The 26,549-nt window shown below is 41.8% G+C and overlaps 1 protein-coding gene across 8 annotated transcripts in view; it reads right to left on the bottom strand.

Annotated features, from left to right (window-relative positions):
- Positions 1 to 13,845: 13,845 nt before the first annotated feature.
- The window catches only part of cnot4 (CCR4-NOT transcription complex subunit 4), a 123,470-nt gene continuing 110,766 nt past the window's right edge, over positions 13,846 to 26,549 (bottom strand). For 4 of the 8 annotated variants that reach the window (XM_033037745.1, XM_033037750.1, XM_033037751.1 and 1 more), the window contains one exon: positions 13,846 to 15,001. In XM_033037745.1, coding sequence (XP_032893636.1) covers positions 14,706 to 15,001 — 296 coding nt within the window. In that variant the 3' untranslated portion in view covers positions 13,846 to 14,705. The remainder of the gene's footprint in view (positions 15,002 to 26,549) is intronic. The other 4 variants (XM_033037747.1, XM_033037746.1, XM_033037748.1 and 1 more) reach the window with 3 other exon arrangements.

Below are 26,549 nucleotides of genomic sequence, written 5' to 3'. Positions count from 1 at the left end.
TGAGTATAAAGTTCTGTTCCCACCCTAATATTGGGCTTGTTGAGCCTTCCTCAAAAGCAGGAGGATTGCTTGTGCTGCTGGTAGTCACTGCTCTGGTTTACAAAGGTTGGTGGAGGCAGCGACAGAGCACAGAAAAGGCCTGGCTTCTCGATTCCTCTGGATGTGTTGGTGGGGAGATGGAAGGAGGTCTCTGCACGAGGCACGAGGAAGCCTCGCAGTGGCAGTGGAACAGCGAGGAGGAGCCCGGTGGGCATACAGTGGAGCACTGATTGAGTTTTAATGAATCACCCACTGGGTCTTCACAACTGCACCACCAGCCTCATGCGCTGTTGCACATACCCCTCGCCCACAAAGCAATCCTCCCATCAGTCATGAGTTCTCCTTAACACTCACGACCCTGTCACACATTTAAACATTTACCAATGGTAACAAATTTAATTCCCACATCTCACACCCATGCCCTGCTATTGAACCAAACCAGGCCTGCCAGAATTGCCCATTCACCGACACCCTACCCCCTCTCTCATGTCATGTGATAGGAGCAGAATTAGACCATTCGGCCCATCAAGTCTTCTCTGCCATTCAATCATGGCTGATCTAACCTCATTCTCCTGCCTTCTCCCCATAATCCCATACTAATCAAGAATCTATCTCTCTCTGCCTAAAAAATATCCATTGACTTGGCCTCCATAGCCTTCTGTGGCAAATAATTCCACAGATTCACCACCCTCTGATTAAAGAAATCCCACCTCATCTCCTTCCTAATTGAACTTCCTTTAATTCCAAGGCTATGACCTCTAGTCCTAGACTCTCCCACTAGTGGAAACATCCTCTCCGCATCCACTCTATCCAAGCCTTTCACTATTCTGTACATTTCAATGGGGTCCCCCCTCAATCTTCTAAACTCCAGCGAGTACCAGCCCAGTGCCATCAAACGCTCGTCACGTGTTAACCCACTCATTCCTGGGATCATTTATCTGAACCTCCTCTGGACCGCCTCCAGAGCCAGCACATCCTTCCTCGGATATGGTGCCCAAAATCAAAGGAGAAACTTTCATGAATTTGGTGCCAGAAACAATAAATTGGCAGGATATAAACCCCTATCATAAGCTCAGTGACGAAGAGGAGGAGAGAGGGTGCTGCCCACTAGTGGTGTAACAGCTGGGAAGAAACTGTCCCTGAATCTGGAGGTTTGCGTGTTCATACCTTTTGCCCGATGAGAGAGGGGAGTAGAGGGAGTGGCTGGGGTGTGACTCTTCCTTGATTATGCCATGCTCAAAGGTTGCATGGATGTCAGTAAAGATGGCTGAATGTCCACCCACAACTCTCCTGCTCAGGTCCCCCTCAGCCCTCTTTAGACTGTCACATCTGATTTACAAGCTCTGGATGTTGTAAGAGTTCCCCTCATTCTTACAGCTCTGCTCTCACCATCAACCTACACTCACATCTTCATCTATCAGAGAGCCAAGGACCACCAACTGCTGAAGGACTAAAGGGGTCCTGTGGGATTGATGCTCCTGTCCCACTGAGGAAGCAAAGCTGCAGGTTTGAGGATGCCAATCAGAAGAAAATCTAGTGGGTTGGAGCAACAGAGCAGTTTGGAGATATCTTTGCTTTTTGGAATCTAGACATCAGTGGCAAGGCCAGTTTTAATGGCCACTCTAAATGCCCTGGAGATGGTGATAATACGTTGCCAACATACGTTCTGCTGAAAAAAGACACAAAGAGATGCAGTAACTCAATGGGTCAGGCAGTATCTCTGGAGAAAAGGAATAGGTGACGTTTCAGGTTGAGACCCTTCATCAGACTGAGAGCCAGGAGCGAGGGAGACGAGAGATATGAAAAGGAACATAGAATAAATGAATGAAAGGAATGCAAAAGGACAAACCAAAGCCAGCAATGGAGATCAAGGAAAGGTAGAGCCCACAATTGTCCATTGTTGGCTGTGGGGAAGTTGATAGTGAGTGATACAAACAATGAAACTCAGCAGGGCGACAGTGAAATTAGTACGATGATGAGGGTTGGGGGAGGGACGGAGAGAGAGGATGCAAGGGTTACTTGAATTTAGAGAAATCCATATAGATACCCAATGTGCCCAAGCGAAATATGAAATTGTTCTACTGATTGATTGATTGATTGAAAGTTACAGCCTGGAAACAGGCCCTTCAGCCCACCTAGCCCATGCCGTCTATTCACACTAGTTCTATGTTATCCTACTTTTCATCCATTCCCTACCCACAAAGAGGTAATATACAGAGGCCAGTTAACCAACAAGCCTGCATGTCTTGGGATGTGAGAGGAAACCAGAGGCAACTGGAGCACACAAAATAAACCCATGTGGTTATAGAGAGAACATGCAAACTCCAGACAGACAGCACCTGAGGTCAGGATTGAACCTGGGTCTCTGGCACTGTGAGGCAGCAGCTGTGTCACTGTGCCGATGGTGAAGGGGTTATTGCGCAGCGAACTCCGGGATTTTGACCAGCGACGATGATGGATCAGCAACGTGTGCTACGTCTGATGTGTGAGGTGAAGGGAAACATCAATGTGCCTGCTTCCCATGTACTGATTGGTGGTAACGGTGGTGGGTTCAAGAGGCCGTGGTGCAACCTGTCAATATGCTCTCTACTGTACACCTGTAAACGTTCAAGAGAGTATTCATTGTCATACCAAATCTCCTCTGGAAGTAGAGGGGTTGATGGCCATTCTTTGTGATCGCATCAATGTGCTGGGTCCAGAACAGATCTTCAGAGAAATGCACGCTCAGGAATTTGAAGCTTTGATTTTCTCCACCACCATCCCGTCCATGAAGACAGGTTTGTAAATCCTCATCCATTCTCTTCCAAAGTACACAATCTGTTCTTTGGTCTTACTGATGTTGAGAGCAGGGTTGATGTTCTGGCACCATTTAGTCAGTCGTTTGATCTTCCTCCCATACTCTTGACTCATCGTCATTTATAATTCGTCCATCAACGGTGGTGTCGGCGGCAAACTTGAAGATGGCGTCCGGCTACACAGTCGTGCGTATGAAGTGAGTTGAGCAGGGAGCTGAGCAGGCAGTCTTGAGGCGCTCCCGTGCTGATTGTTATTGAGGTTGAAGAACCATCAGAGATCAAACAAATCCCACGAGCCAGTGGGCTGATCATAAAAAGGAGGCTCTAAAATGCAGTACGTATTGTCAAAGACAAGACAAAGACAATGCAAAGACAAAGAAGTGTCAGGGCAGCACAGCAGTAGAGTTGCTGCCTTACAGCGTACGGAGTTTGTACGTTCTCCCCGTGACCTGCGTGAGTTTTCTCCAAGATCTCTGGTTTCCTCCCGCACTCCAAAGACGTACAGGTATGTAAGTAAATTGGCTTGGTAAATGTAAAAATTGACCCTAGTGTGTGTAGGATAGTGTTGATATGCGGGGGTCGCTGCTCAGTGCGGACCCGGTGGGCCGAAGGACCTGTTTCCGCTCTGTATCCCTAAAGTAAACTAAACTAAACAATATAACAGAGGAGGAAATAGGCGACGTTTCGGGCCGAAACCCTTCTTCAGACTGCTTCAGTCCGAAACGTCGCCTATTTCCTTCGCTCCATAGATGCTGCTGCACCCGCTGAGTTTCTCCAGCATTTTTGTGTACCTTCGATCTTCCAGCATCTGCAGTTCCTTCTTGAACAATATAACAGAGGAATTGCAGAACCCAAGTTGGTGGGATCAACTCTGGATCTGGGGAATGAATATTGAAGTTCAACCATGAGTTTGCATCATCTTACATGTCAATGTTGTACTTCTTTGTATTAGGTTTATTTTAGAATGCAACCTTCTAAATATTTTCAGACGACAATACAAGCAACTACCTGTGTGTTATCTTATTGGCAGGATTTGTAGATTAGGAAGACTGGGGAGCTAATCACTTAATGCTGCCTGGCCACTCAGTGACACAAAGAGGAGTGCACACAGTTAGATTTTGCATGTAGTCAGGTGAATAGCAACAAGGATTGGAATGTAATGTAACAGAAATTCCAGCAAAAATTGAGCTGTTTGCTAACAGTCCCTGGGTTGAGCAAGCGGGCTCACTTAGAAAAACGATTTGGTGCTAAGGAAAATAATTGGGCTCATTTGGAAGAATCAGTAAATCATGATGCCTCCGATTAGGCGGCAGCAAGGATACATCGTAATAAAATAAGACAAACTTTTCTTCCAAGAGAAATTTGAGACCAGCTTGTCGCTATAATAAATAACCCCTGATTCCATAGCCTTATAAATAACACAGTTGACTGCTTGTAGATTAGGGAAGAGACAGAGAGGTTGGGGAAGGTTTATTATATAAGTGCATGCAGCGAGCAAGCACATTGAACATCACCTCGGGCTGTGATTCCGGAATGGTGCCAGGACCCACAGGCTTCAAGATACATGGGTAGGAAGGAACTGCAGATGCTGGTTTACAGCGAAGAAAGACACAAAACTCTGGAGTAACTCAGTGGGACAGGCACAAAATGCTGGAGTAACTCAGCGGGACAGACACAAATCTAGAGAAGGAATGAGTGACATTTCGGGTTGACTGAACAAGGGTCACCCATTCCTTCTCTCTACAGATGCTGCCTGTCCAGCTGATTTACAATTGTTGTATGAAGGTGTTCCCGATGAGTTTTTGCAAACTTTTGTATTTGAAGAACGTATGAGACTCAATGTCTATTTGCTGCGTTGCCGCTGGTTTGTTGTAGTTTTATCATTTTGATAATTGTTTTTTTCCAATTAACGATATTGTTTCAGTGTTCTTCCTCCATCATTGGTTTGAATCCTCGGAACCTGCTCATATCACATTGCAGTTTTTTAAATTTTATTTTTTTATTTATTCTTGTTAGAAGTAAGTACAATAATGTGGTACCAAAGCACCCAATACATATTGACATATTACATTTCATGTACAACTTCTTATTTTTAATTTAATAATAAAACAGGAGTAAGGAAGAAAAGAGTAGATAAAGAGAAATGATCATAGAGATTGGTGCGTTGGATAGTAAGGTAGCCCAAAAGAAGAGAGAAGTACACATAAAGGTACAGAAGAATGGAGAAAAGAAGGAGAGAGAAAAGAAGAAATAGAGAAAGAGAGAGAAAGAAAATAACTTTAACAAAAAGGAGATTGAGGGAGATATACCTATTTAATGTTCTTGGCCACCCGTCACCTGGTTCTGAAACATTTGATTCCTACGGTTGTGTTGCACCATATGCTTGTAAAAAGTTGATAAAAGCAGTTTGAGTTGAGAGTGTACTTGACACCCGAGTTGTTCAGCGGAGTTAGTCACTTGGGGAATCTTGGTTAGCTGAAGCAGACCGGATATCTAGGCTGACGAGGAGAATCCCAGAAATGTCATAGGATGGAAGAAAACAATTCATCCCATTGAGTTAATACCAGCTCTTTGGAAGAACAATTTAACCGTCCTATTTCCCAACCCCAATAATGCGACAATTTATTTTTATCTTCAGTAATTTATCCAGATCCCCTTTGAATGCCATGATTGCATCTTCCTCCACCATTATCCCTGGCAGGCCATGCAGATCCTAACCACCTGCAGAATAAAAATAAGTCCTCACCCATTTTAATTTTGTGAGGGTTTTTTTCCAATTGTCCTCATTCTTTGTCCTCTGGTTCTGAACAGTTTATCATTATCTATCTCTGGACTCTTAAATTACTTCATCTGATCTCCTCACAACCTCCTCTGTTCCAAGGTGAACAACCCCAGATGCTTCTGTCTACCAACTTTAGGGTCTCAAATCTCTGGTGAAACCCTTCAGCGTTGTCTTAAAGACATCTTTCCTTAAAAACTGGCGCAAAGTTCCGTGGCTGAAATCATTTTTATTTCCTAAAACTTTGTCATGACTACCTTGTCCTTGCACGCTATGCTTTCCTGGAGAAATAAACACCAGGATTCCGCAAGCCTTTTGAACCACTTTCTCAACTTGCCCTGGGTCACATTTTATCTCACAAACCGTTGAATCTGCAATTTCCACAGTTGTGAATCACTACATCATGTAATGGCTCCGGGAAGATGATGGGCTACATAAATGGATTATTCTATAATGTGTACTATGGTCCTTCATGAGCCCTCATGCTTTATCTCAACAGCTTCCCACCAATAGTGGGAAATTGCCTAAATCTTCCACAGGGTGGTCTATATGTGGACTCACTGGAATGACCCGAGTCCTTTGCTGCTGGTGCCTTGTGCAACACAACATTAACACTAACTTTGTGAACCGGCTAAAATTCTTTGATGTCATCTCCACCATTCTGGCTATTTAATCCATAGGCTCAAACATTAATCTTGCATAAACAATAGTCTGGGTGGAATTTCTCCATTTGTTAAGCCACGTGTAAAATTGTTCCACTGCACTTCATTCTGGAAGTCAGCAAGGTTATAAAGTTATGGGAAATTCTTCAATAACCCCTGTGCAATGAGGGGTGATTTCACCTGCCTTTCTGCTGCCAGAATGGCAACTTTCTACAGTCTCCAAGGGTGGTGGATCAATGAGTTTCTGCAATCTTCCTATCAACTCATCCAAAGAAACATTGTGCACTCAAGGTGACCCAGGAAATGTGCCAAGCCGGCAGTAATATGATTCCTCCGTTGTATCCTTCATGGCTTCACTCCAAACCGGCACAATTATGCTTTCACTGTGTCCACTTCATGCCATGATATTATTTGCCCTTAAAGTAATATTTTGCCATTCAACACACGAACTTTAGGGCTCCCATGCTTTATTATAGGTGCCAAGATTCCCAATGAAACTGGGCTGAGTTGTTTCCAGTTTCTCACCTTTAGTTGAGCAATGTCACGCATTAACCTTTAATTCTCCAGCACTTGGTTCCCTTTGTTTCTAATCTGCAAATTCAAGTAACTGTAACTCACATCCCACTCAATGACCTCAACTACTTCATTGCTTAAGATACCACTTCTTTCACCTCCCCATCTTGGCACCACTCTCCTTTATGTACCCTGTGAGTTCATACAAAAATCTCCATTCTGAGCCCTGCTGTGGGAGAAGATTCCCATGTGGGCAGAAATCCAAAGATATGCTCAATGCTTCCTCAAAAAAGTGACATATCACCACTGATTCATGGTCGGCCTTGGCCAGGGCCACTGCAAAATGGAGAAACAGTGCACAGGATGCCATTGAGATCCTCAAGGCCATGAATCAAGAGTGCAGAGATGCTTATGTTAGCAGTAGAAGGGGTACACCACCTCATAAACCACCCACCCATTCGCCCCATCAGCCTCCTGCTTTATCTGTGGGAGTGTCCACAGTTCCCACATTGGCCTCATCAGCTCTCAGAACCCACAGAACTGGAGTGGAAAGAAGTCATCCTCAAATCTGAGCAAGTGCCAAAAATATATGAAGTCGCGAGTTGAGTGCTCCAAGCAAGCTATGGATATACAGGAAGCTCTATGTGTGGTTGGTTCCTCCGCAGACAGTGTATCTGCACATAGCAATACTCACATGATCAAGCATGGTATGCAAGGACAGTCACATCCATTAACATGCACAACAATACAAATGATAGACAAAATACTGGAGTGACTCAGCGGGCCAGGCAGCATCTCTGGAGAAAATGGATAGGTGACATTTTGGGTCGGGATTGAGTCTGAAGAAGGGCCTAAAGATGGAGGGAGAACAAAGGAGGAACCGGCGTGGGGAACCGCCGAGAACTAAGGGGGACCACAAATGGATTGTGTTAAAATGGTTTGTGTTAAGATTGAATGCTTGGAACTTTGTCAACGCTCTTTATGTGGCGACTCTTTGCATACTTTGGGAATGCAATACAAAGAATGTCATGTGACTAGTCGCATATGACAATAACATATCATTCATTTATTCACTAGGATGTCTTAGTATAGAGAGAGGTATGTTTAGTTTTCAGGAATTGTGTGTGTGTGTGTGTGTGAGAGAGTGTTTGAGAGCATATGGAGGACAGAAATGTATTTCCCTTTGATGCCAAGATGGTTGACATGAGATAGCATTCAGCACCTGGGCCTTATACATAGGATGCCAATGCTGCAGAATTCATTATGCTACAGCAGTTGTAACATTAATGAAGATGAGTGAGCCAGTACCTTCAGCAGCCATACATGCCCAGGCCATAACACCCCCACCACTGTGTTTCACACATGAAGTGGTATGCTTTGTATAAACACAGCTGTAATTTCTACATGGTGAAACCGAAATGTACAAAAATGGTCTTTATTAAAATCTGACAATGTGCACTTTAACCCCATGTGATTTTTTTCTATTCCAAATCTCAAATTGTGGAGTAGAGGCAAATAAATAAATGATGGGTCTTTGTCCCAAACATTATGGAGGGCACTTGTATTTAGATGGCTGTAGCTTCCGTTCCCCTCCAGAGAATTGAGGTGGAAATCTGGTCTGATTCCCTCTACTGGAATGAAGGATGTTGCGCTTTGAGAGGTGGTGGGCTGGGTCTTGCAGGTTAAAGCAGTGGTTTTGAATAATTCAGCATACTGACTTGAGTTGTCCAGGAGTATACTGACTTGAGTGGGGGCAGAAAGGATGTCTAGGAGTACACTGACTGGAGTGGTGCCCAGGAACAAATAATTCAGAATTTGCCAAGATGAATAAGCAACTACAACAGTTTCATCAACCATCTGTAAATTTCTCACCGTGTTAATGGGATAAAAGCCAAACTATTTCAGTGTGAATATTACAAGCATTTCTCAATCGATGTGAACTTATTCAGTTCTGATGAATGTTCTTCGACCTGAAACATTAGCCCTTTGTCTCTCTGGTTGATGAGAGTTTCAAACATTTTCAGCTTTTCTCGGGAGATGAGAGCAATTTAGAATTCTAGACTCACATAGCAGGCACACAGCCCTTCAGCCCATCAAGTCTAATGCTATCTATGAATCCATTTACACATCCCATTTTATTGTACTCACATTCCCTCCAACTCCCCCCGGATTTTAACACTCACTCACACACCAGGGGCAATTTACAGCAGCCAATTACACTACAAACCTGCATGCCTTGGGATATGGGAGCACCTGGGGGAAATCCACATGGTCACAGGGAAAATATGCAAACGCCACACAAACACACACTGCTGGAGGCTGCAATGTTATGCGGGTCCGTGCAGGTTTAAGGCAGCAGCTCTACCCAGCTGCACCACTGTGCTACCCCTTCACTCATTTCCAAAATAGGCCCAGTCATAAGATCACAGGTTATAAGAAGAGAATTAGGCCATTCGGCCCATCAAGTCTATTCTGCCATTCAATCATGGCTGATCTATCTCTCCTAACTCCATTCTCCTGCCTTCTCCCCATAACCTCTAACACCCATACTAATCACGAATTTATCTCTGCATTAAATATATCCACTGACTTTGCCTCCAGTCTTCAGTGGCAAAGAATTACACAGATTCACTAAAGATCTGACTAAGAAATTCCTTCTGAACTCCTTCCTGAAAGAATGTCCTATAATTCTGAGGCTATGACCTCTAGTCCTAGACTCTCCCATTCGTGGAAACATCCTCTCCACATCCAGCCATCTCAGCCCAGTGGAATAAGTAATAAAGTGCAATGAACGCGAATCCAGGGACCAATGTTTTCATACAATTCTGCCCTGTATTCTTGCGATAAAGCTTTACAATAAAAACAAGTTTAACTTCAATTCACCATTGTAGAAAAACTGATGAGGATATTAGCTTACTAGCTCTATTCAATAATACACAAGTATACATAGAACATGGAAGAGTGCCGCATAGGAACAGGCCCTTTGGCCAACAGTCAGTGGCGAACATGATACCAAGTATGTGAGTGCCATCAGCCCTGACCATCACTGTGCTATTTTCTCAATTCCTCCATTGTCAAGAATGTATCCCACTGCTTGGTTGAGATTCGGTATTGGGTGCATAGGAATTTCTCCCAGCAGGAGTTTGGTTGATATTTACATGGTGTACTTTGTAATTTGATGGTTAAACAAAGAAGTTCATTGAGAATTGGAATAATATCCCTACCATGGATGCTGGTTAATATCTGCAGGTATTGCTTAATATTTAGTTCAGATCAACAGAAATTGGTTAACATTTGCAGGGAATCCTCAGGAGTGGAGTGTATTTGTAGGGATTTATAGGGAGTTGGTTAACATTTGCAGTGAGTCATTGGGAATAGGTTAATCATTGCAGCGAGTGTACTAATTCATATTAGAAGGGAGTGAATTGGCTACTATTAAATGGAAGTTCGTAGGAGTTAGTAATATTAGCAGGAAAGGCCAAATTCTTGGTCAACAGTCGCAACTGCAGATGCACCACCTGTCCCTATACCCCCTCCCTCAATCCCGACAGTCCTTTCAGGTTAGGCAGAGGCTCACTTGCACCTCCTCCAACCTCATCTAGTGTATCCGTTGTTCAAGATGTGGACTCTTATACATCGGCAAGACCAAACGTAGGCTGGACGATCATTTGGCTGACCATTTCACTCAGTCCGCCTGGACTTACCTGATCTCCATGTGCCAAACACTTTAGATCAGAAACACTCTTCAGGAGTCAGGTGTGGATTTGTCCAATGACCACTGTCCGCAGAAGAGTTCATGAACAGAACTACAGACGCTTCACTGCAAAATGCAAACCACTGGTTAGCCGCAAAAATAGGATGGCCAGGTTAGTTTGCCAAGAAGTACTTAAAAGAGCAATCACAGTTCTGGAAAAAGGTCTTGTGGACAGATGAGATGAAGATTACCTTAAATCAGAGTGATGGCAAGAGCAAAGTATGGAGGTGCGAAGGAACTGCCCAAGATCCAAAGCATACCACTTCATCTGTGAAACACGGTGGTGGAGGTGTTATGGCCTGGGCATGTATGGCTGCTGAAGGTCCTGGCTCATTTATCTTCATTGATGATACAACTGGTGATGGCAGTAGCATAATGAATTCTGAAATGTTTAGACACATCCGATCTGCTCAAGTTCAAACAAATGCCTCAAAACTCTTTGGCCGACGGTTCATTCTACAGCAAGACAATGATCCCAAACATATTGCTAAAGCAACAAAGCTAAAAAATGGTCAATTCTTGAGTGGCCAACTCAATCACCCGATCTGAACCCAATTGAGCATGCCTTTTATATGCTGAAGGGAAACCTGAATGGGGCTAGACCCCAAAACAAGCATAAGCATAAACATAAGCATAAGCATAAGGCAGCAATACAGGCCTGGCAGAGCATCACCAGAGAAGACATCCAGCAACTGGTGATGTCCATGAATAGCAGACTTAAAGCAGTCATTGCATGCAAAGGATATGCAACAAAACACTAAACATGACTACTTTCATTTGCATGACATTGCTGTGTTCCAAACATTATGGTGCTCTGAAATGGGGGGACTATGTATAAACACTGCTGTAATTTCTACATGGTGAAACCAAAATGTATAAAAGTGGCCTTTATTAAAATCAGACAATGTGCACTTTAACCACATGTGATTTTTTTTCTATTACAAATCTCAAAATTGTGGAGTACAGAGGCAAATAAATAAATGATGGGTCCTAAACATTATGGAGGACAATGTATATCTCTCTACATCACCTTCTATATCTTTAGTTTCCTTTTCCCCTGACTCTAGTCTGAAGAAGGGTCTCGACTCAAAATGTCACCCATTCCTTCTCTCCAGAGATGCTGCCTGCCCCGGTGCAGCATTTTGTGTCTATCTTCGGTTTAAACCAGCATCTGCAGTTCCTTCCTACACATTCCATCAGAAAGAATTGCCAGGTGTTGCTTTATCTTTGAATGTTGCCTTGGTAATTACTCAATGTTTGATGGAGAAGTTTGTTCATATTTGCAAGGGGCCTTTGGGAGTTAGTTAACAAAAAATCCTGAAAAATACTTGCAGGAAGTGATTAGGAAGTGTTTAACATTGTAGGGAGTCACCAGGTGTTGGTTTATATTTGCCAAGCTCTTTAGATCTGCAGATATTAACCAACACCTGACAAGCCTTGATTTATAGTTATTTAATTTTTACAGGGATCCGTCATGAATTGATTCACTTTCGTAGAAAATGCATAGAAATTTGGCTTATATTTAGTCATTTGATATTGGTTAATGTTTGAAAGGGGTCCCTTAGGTGCTGGTTTATAACTGACAGGACCTGGTTATAATTTGTAGGGTATTTAGGGAGGCTGGGTGGTGGTTAATATCTGCAAAGGATTTGGTAAATCCTTTGTGTTGGTAAAATTTGCAAGAAGTTCATCTGATTTGGTTTATACTTGCAGGGTGTTGTCATAAGTTGGCTATAGTTTCAGGAATATGGTAACATCAATCAGAAGTCCTCCAATATTTGCAGTGACTCATCAAGAGATATCATGAGATCCACTGCTGCAGTTTTTGTGCATGAGAATACCTGGGATTTATTTTAATGTTTGCAGGGTATACATGTGAGGAAGAGGCAAATTCACAGGCAGATGATTGAAATGAGAAAATGTTTTTGAGATATAGGCATCTGTGGCATTGCCAATATTTTAACACCTGCCCTTATTTGCTGTTTTACTGCTACCGCTGGGCTATGGTTAACCCATTATCCTTGTATGTGAATACTTGGCCAATAAACTTATTCATTCATTCATTCATTCATTGCAATCCTTGAAGATACCACCAAGATCCATAATATATGCAAATAGCAACCAACATTTCCCTTTCAAAATGTGTCATCCATCAAGGGTTTCTGCAAATATCAAACCACACCGAAAGCCCTTTGGGTATTTACCATCTTCAGGGACAATGGGCAAATATGAAACCAACTCTCAAGGACATATCAATGTCAATGCAGGAACCACAATTTATCGCATAGGCAGTGAAGCGGGAAACTTATAAGTGGCATCATTCACATGCATCAGCCATGCTCATCATTCTTGCCAGCCAACGTCATGGGTTTGAGAGGTGCCGTCGCAGGGATGCTTATAATGCACCATGGTCTTTGGAAGGGAGCTGGTTATTTCCATGTTTTAATCTCTCACCAGATACCATCACTCATGTACACACTATGTTACAGTGACTAGTTAACCAATAAACCCAACACCTTGTCAAGGAACATGTATCCCACATGTTCACAAGGAGAACTTGGAAATTCCATGCACTAGACTTGTACCCGTGTCTCTGTTGTTGAGCCAGTGGGTATACTAGTTGTGCTACAGTACCATCTGGTACATGACTCTTAGGAGTTAATGTTTTCACAAAGTCCTCAGGGGGGATGTCAATTCCAAGGGACTGTCAATAATGCATTTACGTTTAGTGGGGTGCGAAGGTTACATTCATACTAAATGGCATTTTTGGGAAGCAAGATGCTTTGCTGGTTTTCAGAAGTGCTGAGGTCTTTAAGAACCTGAATAAAATTTGCTGATCAGATATACATCAGATATACATCAGAGCTCATGGCCATAGTAATTCTGCAAATTCACAAGAGGTCCTTGCGTGTTAGATTAATATTTGCAGTGGCTAAGGGCATCAGCAGAAACTTACCAATTGGTTAACATTTGAACTTGGACGTTGGTCAACATTTAGTGACAGCTCAGATGCTTTAATTAATCCGAGATCCTGTTGAATAGTTTCCTTGGGAAATGTCATGTGATTCTGAGGGTTTGTATTCACACTGCCTTTGAGAATGTTTGGATCAATTGGGGCTATATTCAAAATCAGATCAATTTATTTTAACGCATCTCCAAGTCTGGCATTAGTTGCAGAATGCATTCCATTTCCTAAAGATTAACTATACTGTTCATCCATGCTTAACCCCAGACAGTGCTACATTAGTTTGTCATTGAGGCAGTTGATGAATGCAACAATAACTTAGATAAAGATCAAACACAGGCGGGTCAAGTATTTTTTTTATTTAAGATTTAGTCTTGAATCTTAATAGGTACATTTTTAGTTTTAGCGTCAAGGTTAACCACACTCTTCAAATACTGCATGTCCAGAACCTACAGATTATGTGAAGCAGCAGGCAGTTTCAACAAGGTGCGCACCTGATGAATGAAGTGCCCCCAAATGCAGTGCTACCTCAAAGAGTTCCCTTTCCAGTGGATTTTAAATGTCAAGAGAGACAGACACAGAAAGACAGATAAAGAAATGAGTATATACCACTCTGTTCAGCAGTTCTTTATTGTTGTCTAGGTATTAAATTTGTGAATGCTTTTTAAAAAACATATTTCTTGTATTATTTAAGCTAAAGTCAAAATTAAAAAATCAAATTGTTTTAGTCAACTCATCCACTCCTCAGCTACATGCCCATTTAATCACTAATCGAAATGCTTATCCAACATGCCATTCTCCTGCAGACCGTGAACTCTAAAGCACTGTTAATTATTTGGCTAAGTATCAATTTGGAAAGTGACTCAATCGTTTTACTGTGCAGCTTTGACATTACAGTGCGTAAATTATTATTGCACGAGATACAAGCACGGTGAGCCGAGGGGGCTTCCGTCAGTGCTGAGCTGATCAATGTTTCTAGATGGGTCTTGAGGATTGGTTACCGATCAGCAGGAGTCACTTGCAGCCCACCCAAGGGAGGAGCATGCTGTCAAGAGGCTGGTGAGCAGAAAAAAAAATCTCCTGGTAATTCTAACGTCACGTTGCGATTGCATTGCATCTGGCACTGATCAGGAACTTAGATTATGTGTATTGAAGGAGAGAAAGAAAGGAAGAGAAGAGGGGAGTAAATCAGTTTTTCTTAGTGACGATCCAATGCAGAGCTCTGTAGTAGATCTGTGGGGGTTTTGTTGGGGGGTCTGAAGGTAGTCTGGAAACCTGGAGGTGGAGAGTGAAAATTGCCTGGGTTGGAGGGCGGTGGGTAAGGGGCCCAGCCAGCTCTGTGTAAGGGAATCTGTGTGTTGAAGGGATTACTGTGGCCTGTCTGTGCTGTCGTGGGGCCATCTACTTCTGTCAACGCCTGGAGCGACTTCAGCCAATGTGGAGGGTTGTCATCTTGCAGAGCATCTAAACTGTTCCCTGTGGATGCTGGGACACCTGCAGATACAAACAGACATACATTAACATTGTTGATTTAAATTATACACAAGTAAAAAATCATGCAGCATAGTCTCTTTGAAAGACATGGCAATTTTGAGTTCCAACAATGCAGTCTGCAGAACTTTTCCTGAACTATATTTGATGATTCTCATTTGAAAGTGACTATTGAATTTTTAAATGGAGAGACACAGTAATCTCGTTGGATGTGACACATGCAATGACAATAAAGCATTCTGATTCTAATTCTGATTCTGAATCTGCTTTCACCATTCTTTCTGACAGTGCATTTCAGATTCCTCTAAAACCTTCACACAACCTCCAAGCAGCTGAACAATACAATCTTAAATTGGGGACATCTTCCTGATAACCCAAAGGTTCCACACGGATTGGAAAAATAGAACCGTGTCTGAAGTGCCCACATTACCCACTGACCTCCCTCACCCACATCATCCACTGACCTCCTTGTCCAATGGCCATCCAAACAGTCATTTAGGAGGAGGAGAAAAAAGATTGCAAACTCCATTTTCTGAGCCAGGTTGTCAGTATCTGCAGATTTTTGACTTCAATCCCTGGGCAGTTGTAATGCAACTTAGTTTCTCACCGAGGCCTTACCTACCCAGTTAGGCTTTGTGTCGTTGCTTTATTTCAGACTTCCAACAATTGCTGTGCCCTCTACCTCTGTCCCAGTTTATTCTTGCTTCCTTCTCTACTTGCAATTCCTCCCAACAGATTAAAGTTGTCGTTTGTATGATTAGAAAACTGACAATGTAGTTTCTTTTTGCACTCCACCCAATTGTGTTCTTGGTTCTCTCCATCTACCTCTCTCCCCATTTCCTCCATCTTTCCTCCATTTTCTATATTTTCCAGGTTTTGACTAATACTCATCAATCTGAAACATCAACAGATTCTCTTCCCCGAGAAGCTGCCTGATCTGCTGACTATTTCCAGCATTTCCTATTTTTATTTCTGAGGCAAGTTGTTTGAGGAATGGATTTGGAAGATAGGAAGAGAATAGTTCTAGATGTGATGCTGTGGTTTGGAGGCAGGGAGGATGCCAAGAGCAATTTTTAACTCTAACATGGACGTGGGTTCTATTTAAGGGAAGTTGATTTGAGGAAGCCAGATCTGAATGGGCAGCAACTTCAAAAAAGGCCAGAATTTTTGCAGATGAAATTAGGACTTTAGTTAGGCCACATTTGGAGTATTAAGTGCAATTCTGGTCCCCTCACTACAGGAAAGATGTGGACGCTTTGGAGAACATGCAGATGAGTTTTACCACAATGTTGCCTGTATTGGAGAGAATTAGCCATAAAGAGAGGCTGGACAAACAAAGGTTGTGGGGAGACTTGACAGTGTACAGGCTCACAAGTTATAAGGGCAGAATTAGGCCATTTGGCCCATCAAGTCTACTCTGCCATTCAATCATGCCTGATCTATCTTCCCCTCTCAACCCCATTCTCCCACCTTCTCCCCATAACCCCTGGCACCCGTTCTTTTCAAGAATTTGCTTATCTCGGCCTTAAAAATATCCACTGACAGCCTCCACAGCCCTCTGTGGCAATGAATTCCACAGATTCACTACCCTCTGGCAAAATAAATTCCTCCTCATCTCCTTCCGAAAGGCTGAGGCTGTGACCTCTGGTCCTTGACTCACACTAGTGGAAACATCCCTCTCCACATCCACTCTATCCAAGCAACTTCTACGGCACTTTCAGGGAAGTATGTACCTGCACTCCAAGATCCCTCTGTCTACACCACTCACTATCTACTTGTGGTGCCACTCCCTGCAACTCTCACCAACTTCTACAGGCGCACCATAGAAAGCATTTTATGAGGATGCATCACAGCATGGTTTGGGAACAGCTCCATCCAAATCTGCAAGAAACTGCAGAGAATTCTGGACACAGCCCTGACCATCATACAAACCAACCTCCCTCCCATCGACACCTCACACTGCCTCCGCAAGGCCAGCAGCATAATCAAGTACCAGTCTCACCCCGGTCGCTCCCTCTTCTCCCCTCTCCCATCACACTAGAAATACAGAAGTGCGAAAACACACTCCTCCAGATTCATGGACAGTTTCTTCCCAGCTGTTATCAGGCAACTGAACCATCCTATCATGGCCCGTCTGCCTCATTGAAGACCATTGGACTATCTTTAATCAGACCTTACCTTGCACTAAACGTTATTCCCTTTATCATGTATCTACACAGTGGATAGTGTGATTGTAATCATGTATTGTCTTTCCACTGACTGGTTAGCACGTAACAAAAACTTTTCACTGTACCTCAGTATATGTGACAATAAACTAAACCGAAGGTTCATAAGTTCTAGGAGCAGAATTATGTCCCATCAAGTATACTTCGCCAGTCAATCATGGCTGATCTATTTTTCCCCCCGAACCCCATTCTCCTGCCTTCTCCCCATAACCCCCGACACCCGTACTAAACAAGAATCTGTCTATCTCTGCCTTAAAAATATCCATTGACTTGGCCTCCACAGCTGTCTGTGGCAATGAATTCCAGATTCTCCACCCGCTGACTAAAGAAATTCTTCCTCATCTCTTTCCTGAGTGAATGTCCTTTTATTCTGGTCCTACTCTCCCAATAGTGGAAACATCCTCTCCGCATCCACTATATCCAAGCAACTTCTACGGCACTTTCGGGGATCCATGTCCCTGCACTCCTAGATCCCTCTGCTCCACAACACTCCCTGTCCACCCGTACGCCACCCCCGAGAGGCATACATGGTCGTCAGTCAGGATGGAAATGTCAAATACAACATAGCTTTACGGTGAAAAGGTCAAATGGAGATGTGAGGGGCAAGTTTTTTTTTTTTTTACACACAGGGAATGGCCGGTGCCTGGAACAAAGCAGTTATGGGAGGTGATGAAGGCAGATGTGAAAGTGGCATTTAAAGAGGCATTAGGTAGGCACATGCATATACAGGTAATGGAGGGATATGGAATATGTGCAGGCAGAGGAGATTTTTGTTTGGCACAGGTATTTTGGCTCAAATGGTCTTGTCCTGTGTTGTATTGATTTACAAGATTGAGCACATGGCTACACAGGTTTACCGAAGAGGTAGAAGTGCAAGTTAAATATAACTATTCAGTTTGACTTGCATTAATCCAGGGATTGATTACTCAACCAGCATTCAATACAACCATCTCAACAATTCTAAGCCAAATGTCGTGCCACAGATAGTCATAAATATTGTCATAAAGATGAAATTATGCTTGTGTCTTTTAATTATCTCCACGGGGAAAGAATCTGATGAGACAAAAGGGAATCTAAAATGGAGGCCCCATGGCTTGGGACAATGGCATGACTTCAGGAACAAGGAGTTCGCCCGAGGGCTTGGTAAATATTTCCTCTTAGATCAATATCTCACTGCTGATAAAAACGTGCAATATGGCTCTCACATTTTGCTACATCACAACAAAGGTATCCAGCAGTGGGACACAAAGGAATTACATATGTGTGCATTCTTTCTTGAAAGCAGTCAGAGGTTTTGCAAGATGCATGCAAGGTACATCACATTACTGGATATAGCTTTCCACACTTAATACCAACCTGCACTTAAACTCATAGTCGCCTCAAATGTGCAATAATTTTCATCAGCAAGATTATGCCCAATGTATTATTAATAATTGTACACAGAAGTATTATACTGCAAAAGGCCTATATACTTCAGTGTATTCAAGTGTTATGGTGAGATATTTACCCACACATAGCACACAGGTTAGATTGCAAGAGTCCATCATTGACTTCATTGTACAGCAAGTCCAATACTCAACCATGCTATGGTTCAATATGTATATGGAAGAGATCCAAACCAACTAGTAGTGTTCCCATGGCTGGAGTTTATTCTTTTGGAGGAAAATTTCACATCCTTCCACTCTCCTAATTTAAGAAACAACTCAACATGCTTACAGAAGCAAAATGGATTGATGCAGCATTAATCATCATTCTGCTGTTTTGTTTCTTTTTACATAATTTAAGTGAACAGTAGTAAAATTTTACATACCCATCATACTCCACTGAAATCCTAGTGGCAGCACAATGAAATAATCAGAAAGGAAATTTTATTAAAGACGTATCTATTGCCTGAAGGTTACTCATCGATTGGAAATGAGTTTCCAGACGTTTAATTCTGTAGGCTTTTGCTATCATTCCACAATTCTGTTTACCAACTGCCAAGGGATAGAATCCAGTTGTAGATATCACTTCAGAGGAGTCTCTAGTTCATTAAGTTCTATTGACAGGGGTTTATAGATGTACGGTGGCAAAGGTTATTCCTTCAGAGGTAAATTTCACATCTTTCTACTCTGCTATTTAATGAAAAAAAAACAATGACCGCAAAAGGTACTGCTAACAACGTGAAATACCAGATCTAGGAAATGACAGCACGTCATTAAATCATTATCTATCACTCAAAATTCTCTCAACCAAGAATGATCAGGAAACAAACATTATGCAAGCAAAGTTGAGACCTTTCAGCAACAACTATAAAACACTACTTATCCCTTCTACCTTCTCACTGGCTTTCGGCCCCAACCACTTGTGCTGGGTTAGTACAATGGGTGAAAGCACCCTACACCTTGCCTTGGGGGGCGCCACTGAAAGTACAAGCTTACACATGAAAGTCAGCTGTTATATCCATGGACATGCATCTACAGATTTCCATGTTTCCCTGCAAGGGTCCTTGATCAGTAATCTACAAGGGAAAACCTGCTGCAAAACGCAAAGTGGTGGAACTCAGTGGGTCAGGCAGCATCCATGGAGGGAATAGAAAAATTACATTTAGGATTGTGACCCTCTCAGACTGAAATGGACAGATGATGTTTCGCGTTACAACCCTTCTTCACACTGGACAACCCGCTATTTGTCCTCCCCCACTAAAACAGGTACAAGGCATGGTGTTGTACAAAACTCTCTAGTGTTTACACCATAGGAGATGGTGGTTCCATATACTGGACCAAACAGCCAAATCCTCATAGAAGTCTTCTTTACCACTTCATCCAAACCCCATCAATATAACTTTCTATATTGCTCTTTTACTTGTGCTTATCTAGCAGTCTGATAAATCCACCCAATGCGTTCATTTCATGTGCTTTCTGTAGTTTGAGCTCCACTTTCTATCCAAAAATTAGGCAGAAGGTTTCTGCTAAAATCACTATTGTATTGATTGGAGACTCATTTATACTTGGAGCTCTGTTCTCACCCACAAGTAGAAACGGCTCCATATCTTCCTCACAGAGCATTAATAATTAAAAATGTCATTAGATAATCCTATGTTCTCTCCTTTCGGACAGAAAAGGAATACAGTATAATGAATTTTACACTGAACTATAGAAGTCAATACTACTCGCCTGGATAACTTGTGCATTTCCTCGTCTCGTATGTCATTCTTCATTGTATTACATTTTTAGTTTTAACAAGTTACTGAGCAAGCTTAAAGTGTTGCTTATCATTCAAAATAAACTGCATTACTTCATTAGCCTTTTCCCCCCGCAATACAATAAGCTCAATTATCCTCCTGAATTTTGTTGTGGTCATTCCTCTCAATTATCTATCGGCTGCCTCCACCATCTATTCTTGTGATATTGGCAGAGATATATTTGACCAGGACATTGGGATAACTCCACCATTCTTTTTTGAAATTGTGCCATGGATCTTTTATGTTGATCCAAATACAAAGGCGCTCTTGTTTTAACATCTCACCACATTAAGGATGAGATGTAGTACAGCATTCCCCAAGTATTACACTGCACTCTGTATTTAACTTCTAGCACTCAAGTCTAAGTGAGATTTGAATCCACAAATTTTGTATTTCGATGGGAACAATTTTGTACCTTTATAGCACACAATACAGTAAGCAAAGGTGCTTCAAAGGCAACCTATCAAATTCTACATCATAAAAGAGATATTAAAATAGGTAACTGAAAGCTTGGCTGAAGCAAAGATGTGAGGGGCACAAAGATATCCAAGATTGTAACGTTAAAGGAGATAAGGCAAGAGAGAGAGATCATGGAGGGATATGAATACAAGGATGACATTTTAAAGACTGAGGAACTACTGCATTGGGATCAATGTCAGGGAGTTTAGACAACAAGTCAGCAAGACAGATCGAGTTAGTGGGCAAATTAAAGATTTACTCTTTAATCATTCAATTGCCAATTGAAAGACATTATTGTTTATTCAGTCCTAGGTATCAGACAAGCAGGTTGATACATCACAGGAATAGCAGAAGTTTGGGAATGACCAACAAATAAATCTTTGTCACATCAAATCAGGTCTGATCGGATTATCTCAAAATTTGGACGTTAGAAATTATAATTATTTTAGGATTTAAAGAATTTGTTTTAAGGGATTTCTGAACTCTCACGGGAAAACAAAATGAACATTTGTATTTTTGCAACAAAAAAAATATTGTAATCAAGCCATTCACACAATATAAATCAAAAGTATTTCCACCTTCAATATTGAGCCAAGTCCTAGAGTGTGCGCTTTATAATTATCTTTTCAAATAGATATTGATTTAATGGATAGACCACATCACACAAAACCACACTTCATTATGTACCATTTGCGTGTCAACTACTATCAAGGACTGTATTATGTTAGATATTTTAAAATACAGTATAACCAACAAAGCCAAATCCTAGAATCATTACATAGAAACATTTTTAAATTATTGATTAAAACCAATCAAGTAAGCCAAGCCAATGAAAATCAGCCATTTAGAAGAAGATCCTAATGCTAATAGCAGTCCATTCCATCAGCATTTCAAAGTTTAGTTTGGAGATATAGCATGTAAACTCGGTCCTCCGAGACCACGCCAATCCTTGATCACCCCTTCACACTAGTTCTATGTTATCCCACTTATTAATCCACTCCGTACACGAGGGGTAATTTTCAGAGGACAATTAACCTACAAACCCACACGTCTTGGGATGTGGGACGAAACCGAAGCACCTGGAGGAAACCTATGCAGTCACGGGGAGAAAGTGCAAACTCCATACAGACAGCACCCGAGGTCAGGATCGGATCTTGGTCCTTGGCGCTGTGATGCAGCAATTCTAATGCAGCTAAACTGTTCGGCCCCTATATGAGCCCAGACATTTTCAGTTGACCAATTTGGGGAAAGAATAACTTCAGCTGGTTGTTAAGATAGTGATTATATTCACTTCAAGCAAATGCTGGAGACTAGAGGCACACACAAGATTATGTTGTGTTTGTGCTCAGCACTTGTGGGGCTCCACCGATGACTGTGAACACAGGTTCCAAAGCATTTAGCAGAAAAACAAAATAAAGCAGGCATAAAGGAAAATAATCCAAGGCTGGACAATTGGAAATAAAGCAGTTAACTGGCCCGCTGAACTAAACTGATCCCTATTTACTTGGTAGCAATTCCACCCCACACAACTTAAATTTGTGCAATAAATGTCAGGGAAAAAAATGAAAGCAACAACCACAAATGTCTGTGCTGAGAATAACAATGCTCATGCCCATGCTGACAAAAATGAACCAAAACATTGTGGGTGCGTGCTTTCAGTTTGGCTATTGAATCCATTGGCAATAGTGGACATCATGAGAGGGACCTGTAGATTGGCTTTGAAACTTTGTTGCGCTGTTAATGTCAAATTCACAATTCCTTTGATGCATTCCTATGTTAGGTATCAGAATACTGCTTCTCACTTACTGCTATTGATCTTTCCTTCCCTGTTTAACAATGCAACTTTTGAGAATGATCTTTACAAAAACGCAAATAACTAAGTCTCTTCATTATTTGTTTTCCTCCAAGGTGTAAACGTGACAGAAACTTAAATCAGCAATCAAATAATGTAGTGTGTTCTCAATTCATAGCATTGATGGAGCATCTATAACATGTAGGCCCAACAATGGTTTGTATGCCAACAATTTAAGTGTTTGTGATAGCTATTTTAATAATTTGGCACTTTAGACATGAGCAGCTAACAAAAGCTCAGTTATGAATTTGCTCAATTGCAAACTGCACTGCAGAGATTAGTGGAATAAGGTAGTTGATCCCATTCAGTTGAAGGATGAGCAGATTTCAATTTTATTGTATGTTTGGGAGGGGAAAGGAGAAGGATGGATGGATAGAAAGATAGGCTCTTGATCATTACATTCTACACATTGACTTGGACTTTCCAAATAGGTAAATGTTCAGCATTACAAAGGAAAGTGGAAACATAAGATACAAGAATCACCAGGCCATTCTATTAAGGTGTCGCAACCAGGCAGTAAGATGCATTTTCATTTAGTTTCTAATATAACAACATTTAAGACATTTGGACAGGTATGTGGATTGGAAGTTTAGAGGGCTATGGGGCAAACGTGGGCAGGTAGGACTACTGTGAATGGGGTATCTTGGTTGGCATGGGCAAATTGGGCTGAAGGGTCTGATTCCATGCTGTACGATGCTATGACCAATTCATTTTGATGTGTTCAAATCTTAAAACGAATAGACCCAGTTGTCTTTCGGGCTCTCTCTGCCATCCATCCAAACTCATTCATGGGCACAGTAGCTGACAGTTTGTTTGAACCTGTGCCAAACGCATTGGTAAGATTCCAACATGGCAGAGTGGAAATCAAATAGCCTGGGAGTCTCTGATATGACTGAACTAGCTCACTTCCTCTTAATTCAAACTGTCCCCAAAAATGATGATACATAAACAAATCTGAGAAAATGTCTCTTCAGACTTTAAAGTTGACAATTCAATTAGAAATAAACATCTCTATATTGGCCCTTGATGACTGGAAACTTGGTTGTTAATGACTGAAATATCAGCAGTATTCGGCAAGATTGACAGGTTATGCAGAAAGATAGCAGGATAAAGCCTTAAAGATCCCAAGTACCACCCAAGCACAAACACTGCCAATTTTATTGTCCTATGTCCCAAATGGTCGCAGAAACCATTTAGCTCCTCACCCAAGGAGAAATGGGCTGATCCCAAATGTCAGTCATCTTAGTATCGCACAAGACAAACAGCACAGTTGAACTGGGAAAGGGTGCACCTTTTACATCTAATAACACAGAAAATGTTTATTCTGGAAGACAAGTCCCAAAGTAATTTGTGATTAACCAAAATGGCACTGTCCAGCAGACTAGAGTTTAGAACATGGTTTTCGCCAGTGCAGAAAGCTATTTTATTTTGCAGTTCAAGGAATATTCTCATAATTTGCTCCTTCTATGTTGATCTATTATTCAGGAGACTGGGAAACAAACCCTTCAGTAAATGGTATTGGATCCTTCATGAAATGTGGGAGGAGTATCACTCTGTGGAAAAACCCTCTGAACTAGCCTTGAGCCAATTCACTTGTATTAAGTCACAACCAAACCCAGAGAATGTAGACCGAGTATGTGATGGCACGTGGTGCCTCTAGGATGTAACTACCGAGTGGGTGAGAAACAAGAAAACAAATTGCCCATGGTTAATGAATGGGACCCATTTATATACACTCACAAGTTGATTTTGTTCACGAGTCGGAAAATTACACAATAAAATCACTCAATATGGTAACTATTAGGTGAGAGGGACAAAGTTCAAAGGAGTTTGCGGGGCAAATTTTTAAATTTTTTCTAAAGAGTGGCGAGTGCCTGGAATGTGTTTCAAGGGGTAGTGGTTGAAGCAGATACGAGTGGGATTTACAAGACTTTGGGATATGGATTATGTGCAGGCAAATAAGATTCTGACCTGGCGTTGTGATCAGCACACATACTGTGGGCCGAACTGCCTGTTCTGGTGCTGCACTGTTTTATGTTTCATGTTCATACCTCCACAGCATTGTAATGAAAGGCATCAAAAGCATACAAGACTGATGAGTGGAGAATGAGATTAAACAAACTCTGCCATTCGTAGGAACGAACATTCGTACATAATTCAGACTTCTCAGATTAATATTATGGGAGGTGGCTCACATGTAGAGGAGGCCACAAATTGGGCATTCGTAACCCAGGGACAGAAATAATCCACCTCATTCTCACTTGGGGTCAAACAGAACAGTGGTTCTACAAAGAAAAACAGAGATATGGGTCCATGAAACATGATCTCTTGATATCCAAGGACATGCAGTCCTTGTCCTCATTAACACCAAATATGTTTGTTTTGTATCACAGGCAAATGAGCGGCTGAGATTTATTTCTTCCTACAGGCTACTCATTCTGATCACTCGTGGGGGAAGACCACTCTAAGCACGCTTGCGGTACTGGAGCCCCAATGACCCATTGCACAGATTCAAGTGGGATGAAGGTATAAGGGAGCAATCGCAATTCTATGAACTTCAATCTCGATGGCAAGAGAAACTTGGTGAACAAAGAAATAAAAGGACTGATAACTGAGCAAAGGTGACCAGCAATGGACTTGCTTTACACAGAAATTGTTTGTAGAAAATCTTAGCACGTAAAGCAATAAAGCTGGCATTAATCTTGCATCTTACACACCTTCAGTTTATCTAAAAGGCCCTGAAAGCCAATGAAATTACTATTTTAACTAGTTAAAAAGCACAAAATGTGGCAACCAATTTTGAGCAAGCTTTCAGAAACAGGATATGATAATAAAATGAATCTGCATTATGATGGTGTTGGGCAAAGTACAAATATGACAGAGGAAACTTCTCTACCACTTCAAAAAGCAAAAGATCTCTGGGTCCACCCACAAGGAAAGATGGCTGGCACCTCTAACCGTGATTTAACCAAGATTTTTTGTGTTCAAGTCTCTGGAGTGGGAATGGAATACAATCTTTGAATCAGCGGAAAGATTGCAACTGACCATATCATAGCTGGGAGCGTCCCCCTGATCAAAATGCAACACAAGACACAAGCTAGAATAATGCAGTGCAGCAGCCGCCATGATGGAGATCAGTCGATTGTCCGGTTTGACAATACACTGAGGTAACTTGAAGGCCACTTACTGTGATGGAGAAGCTTCAGGTTAGATTTTCAAAACCACAACATGGTACCAACAAATTGCCAACTCAACCAAACTATAAATACCATCCAGATGAACTCATGCTTTGCCTTCTTTGAGCTTAGGAATCAAAATCAAATAGGTTGATGAGCAATATCAGCCGGTTTGTTTCCAAGCACATGGGTCATTCATTCTGAGATTTTGAAAATAAGAGGAAATCTCTGCATTTGAAAATATATAATAGCCATAAGTAGCACACACTCATGATGAGGCTAAGTGAAAGCAAGAACAGTCGTTTTACAGAAGAGTATTCTCAGTTTACACCATTCACAATGGAGTACTTAAGAAATTTAGTGGCAAATGTTAGTTTCCAATAGAAAGTCCCCACTCATAACATGGGATTTCACTGCTTACATCTAAAGACAGGTGTTCATAGTCCAATCATAGCTCAACATGAAATGGGCATTTGCGTAGAGTTGTGTTTCTTTCTGCTCAGTCTAGTGGAACCTCTGATCAATAGGTCAACAAAGCAATAAAACCAGAGATATTGTAATTCACTTCACAGAACCTCAGTGCAGATCAGTGATTGAATTTGTACCACATTCAGCA

Source organism: Amblyraja radiata, chromosome 19, assembly GCF_010909765.2.
Source record: "Amblyraja radiata isolate CabotCenter1 chromosome 19, sAmbRad1.1.pri, whole genome shotgun sequence".
Lineage (NCBI taxonomy): Eukaryota > Metazoa > Chordata > Chondrichthyes > Rajiformes > Rajidae > Amblyraja > Amblyraja radiata.
Note: the sequence above shows the minus strand (reverse complement) of the source record. Positions and strands in the feature narration are given on the sequence as shown.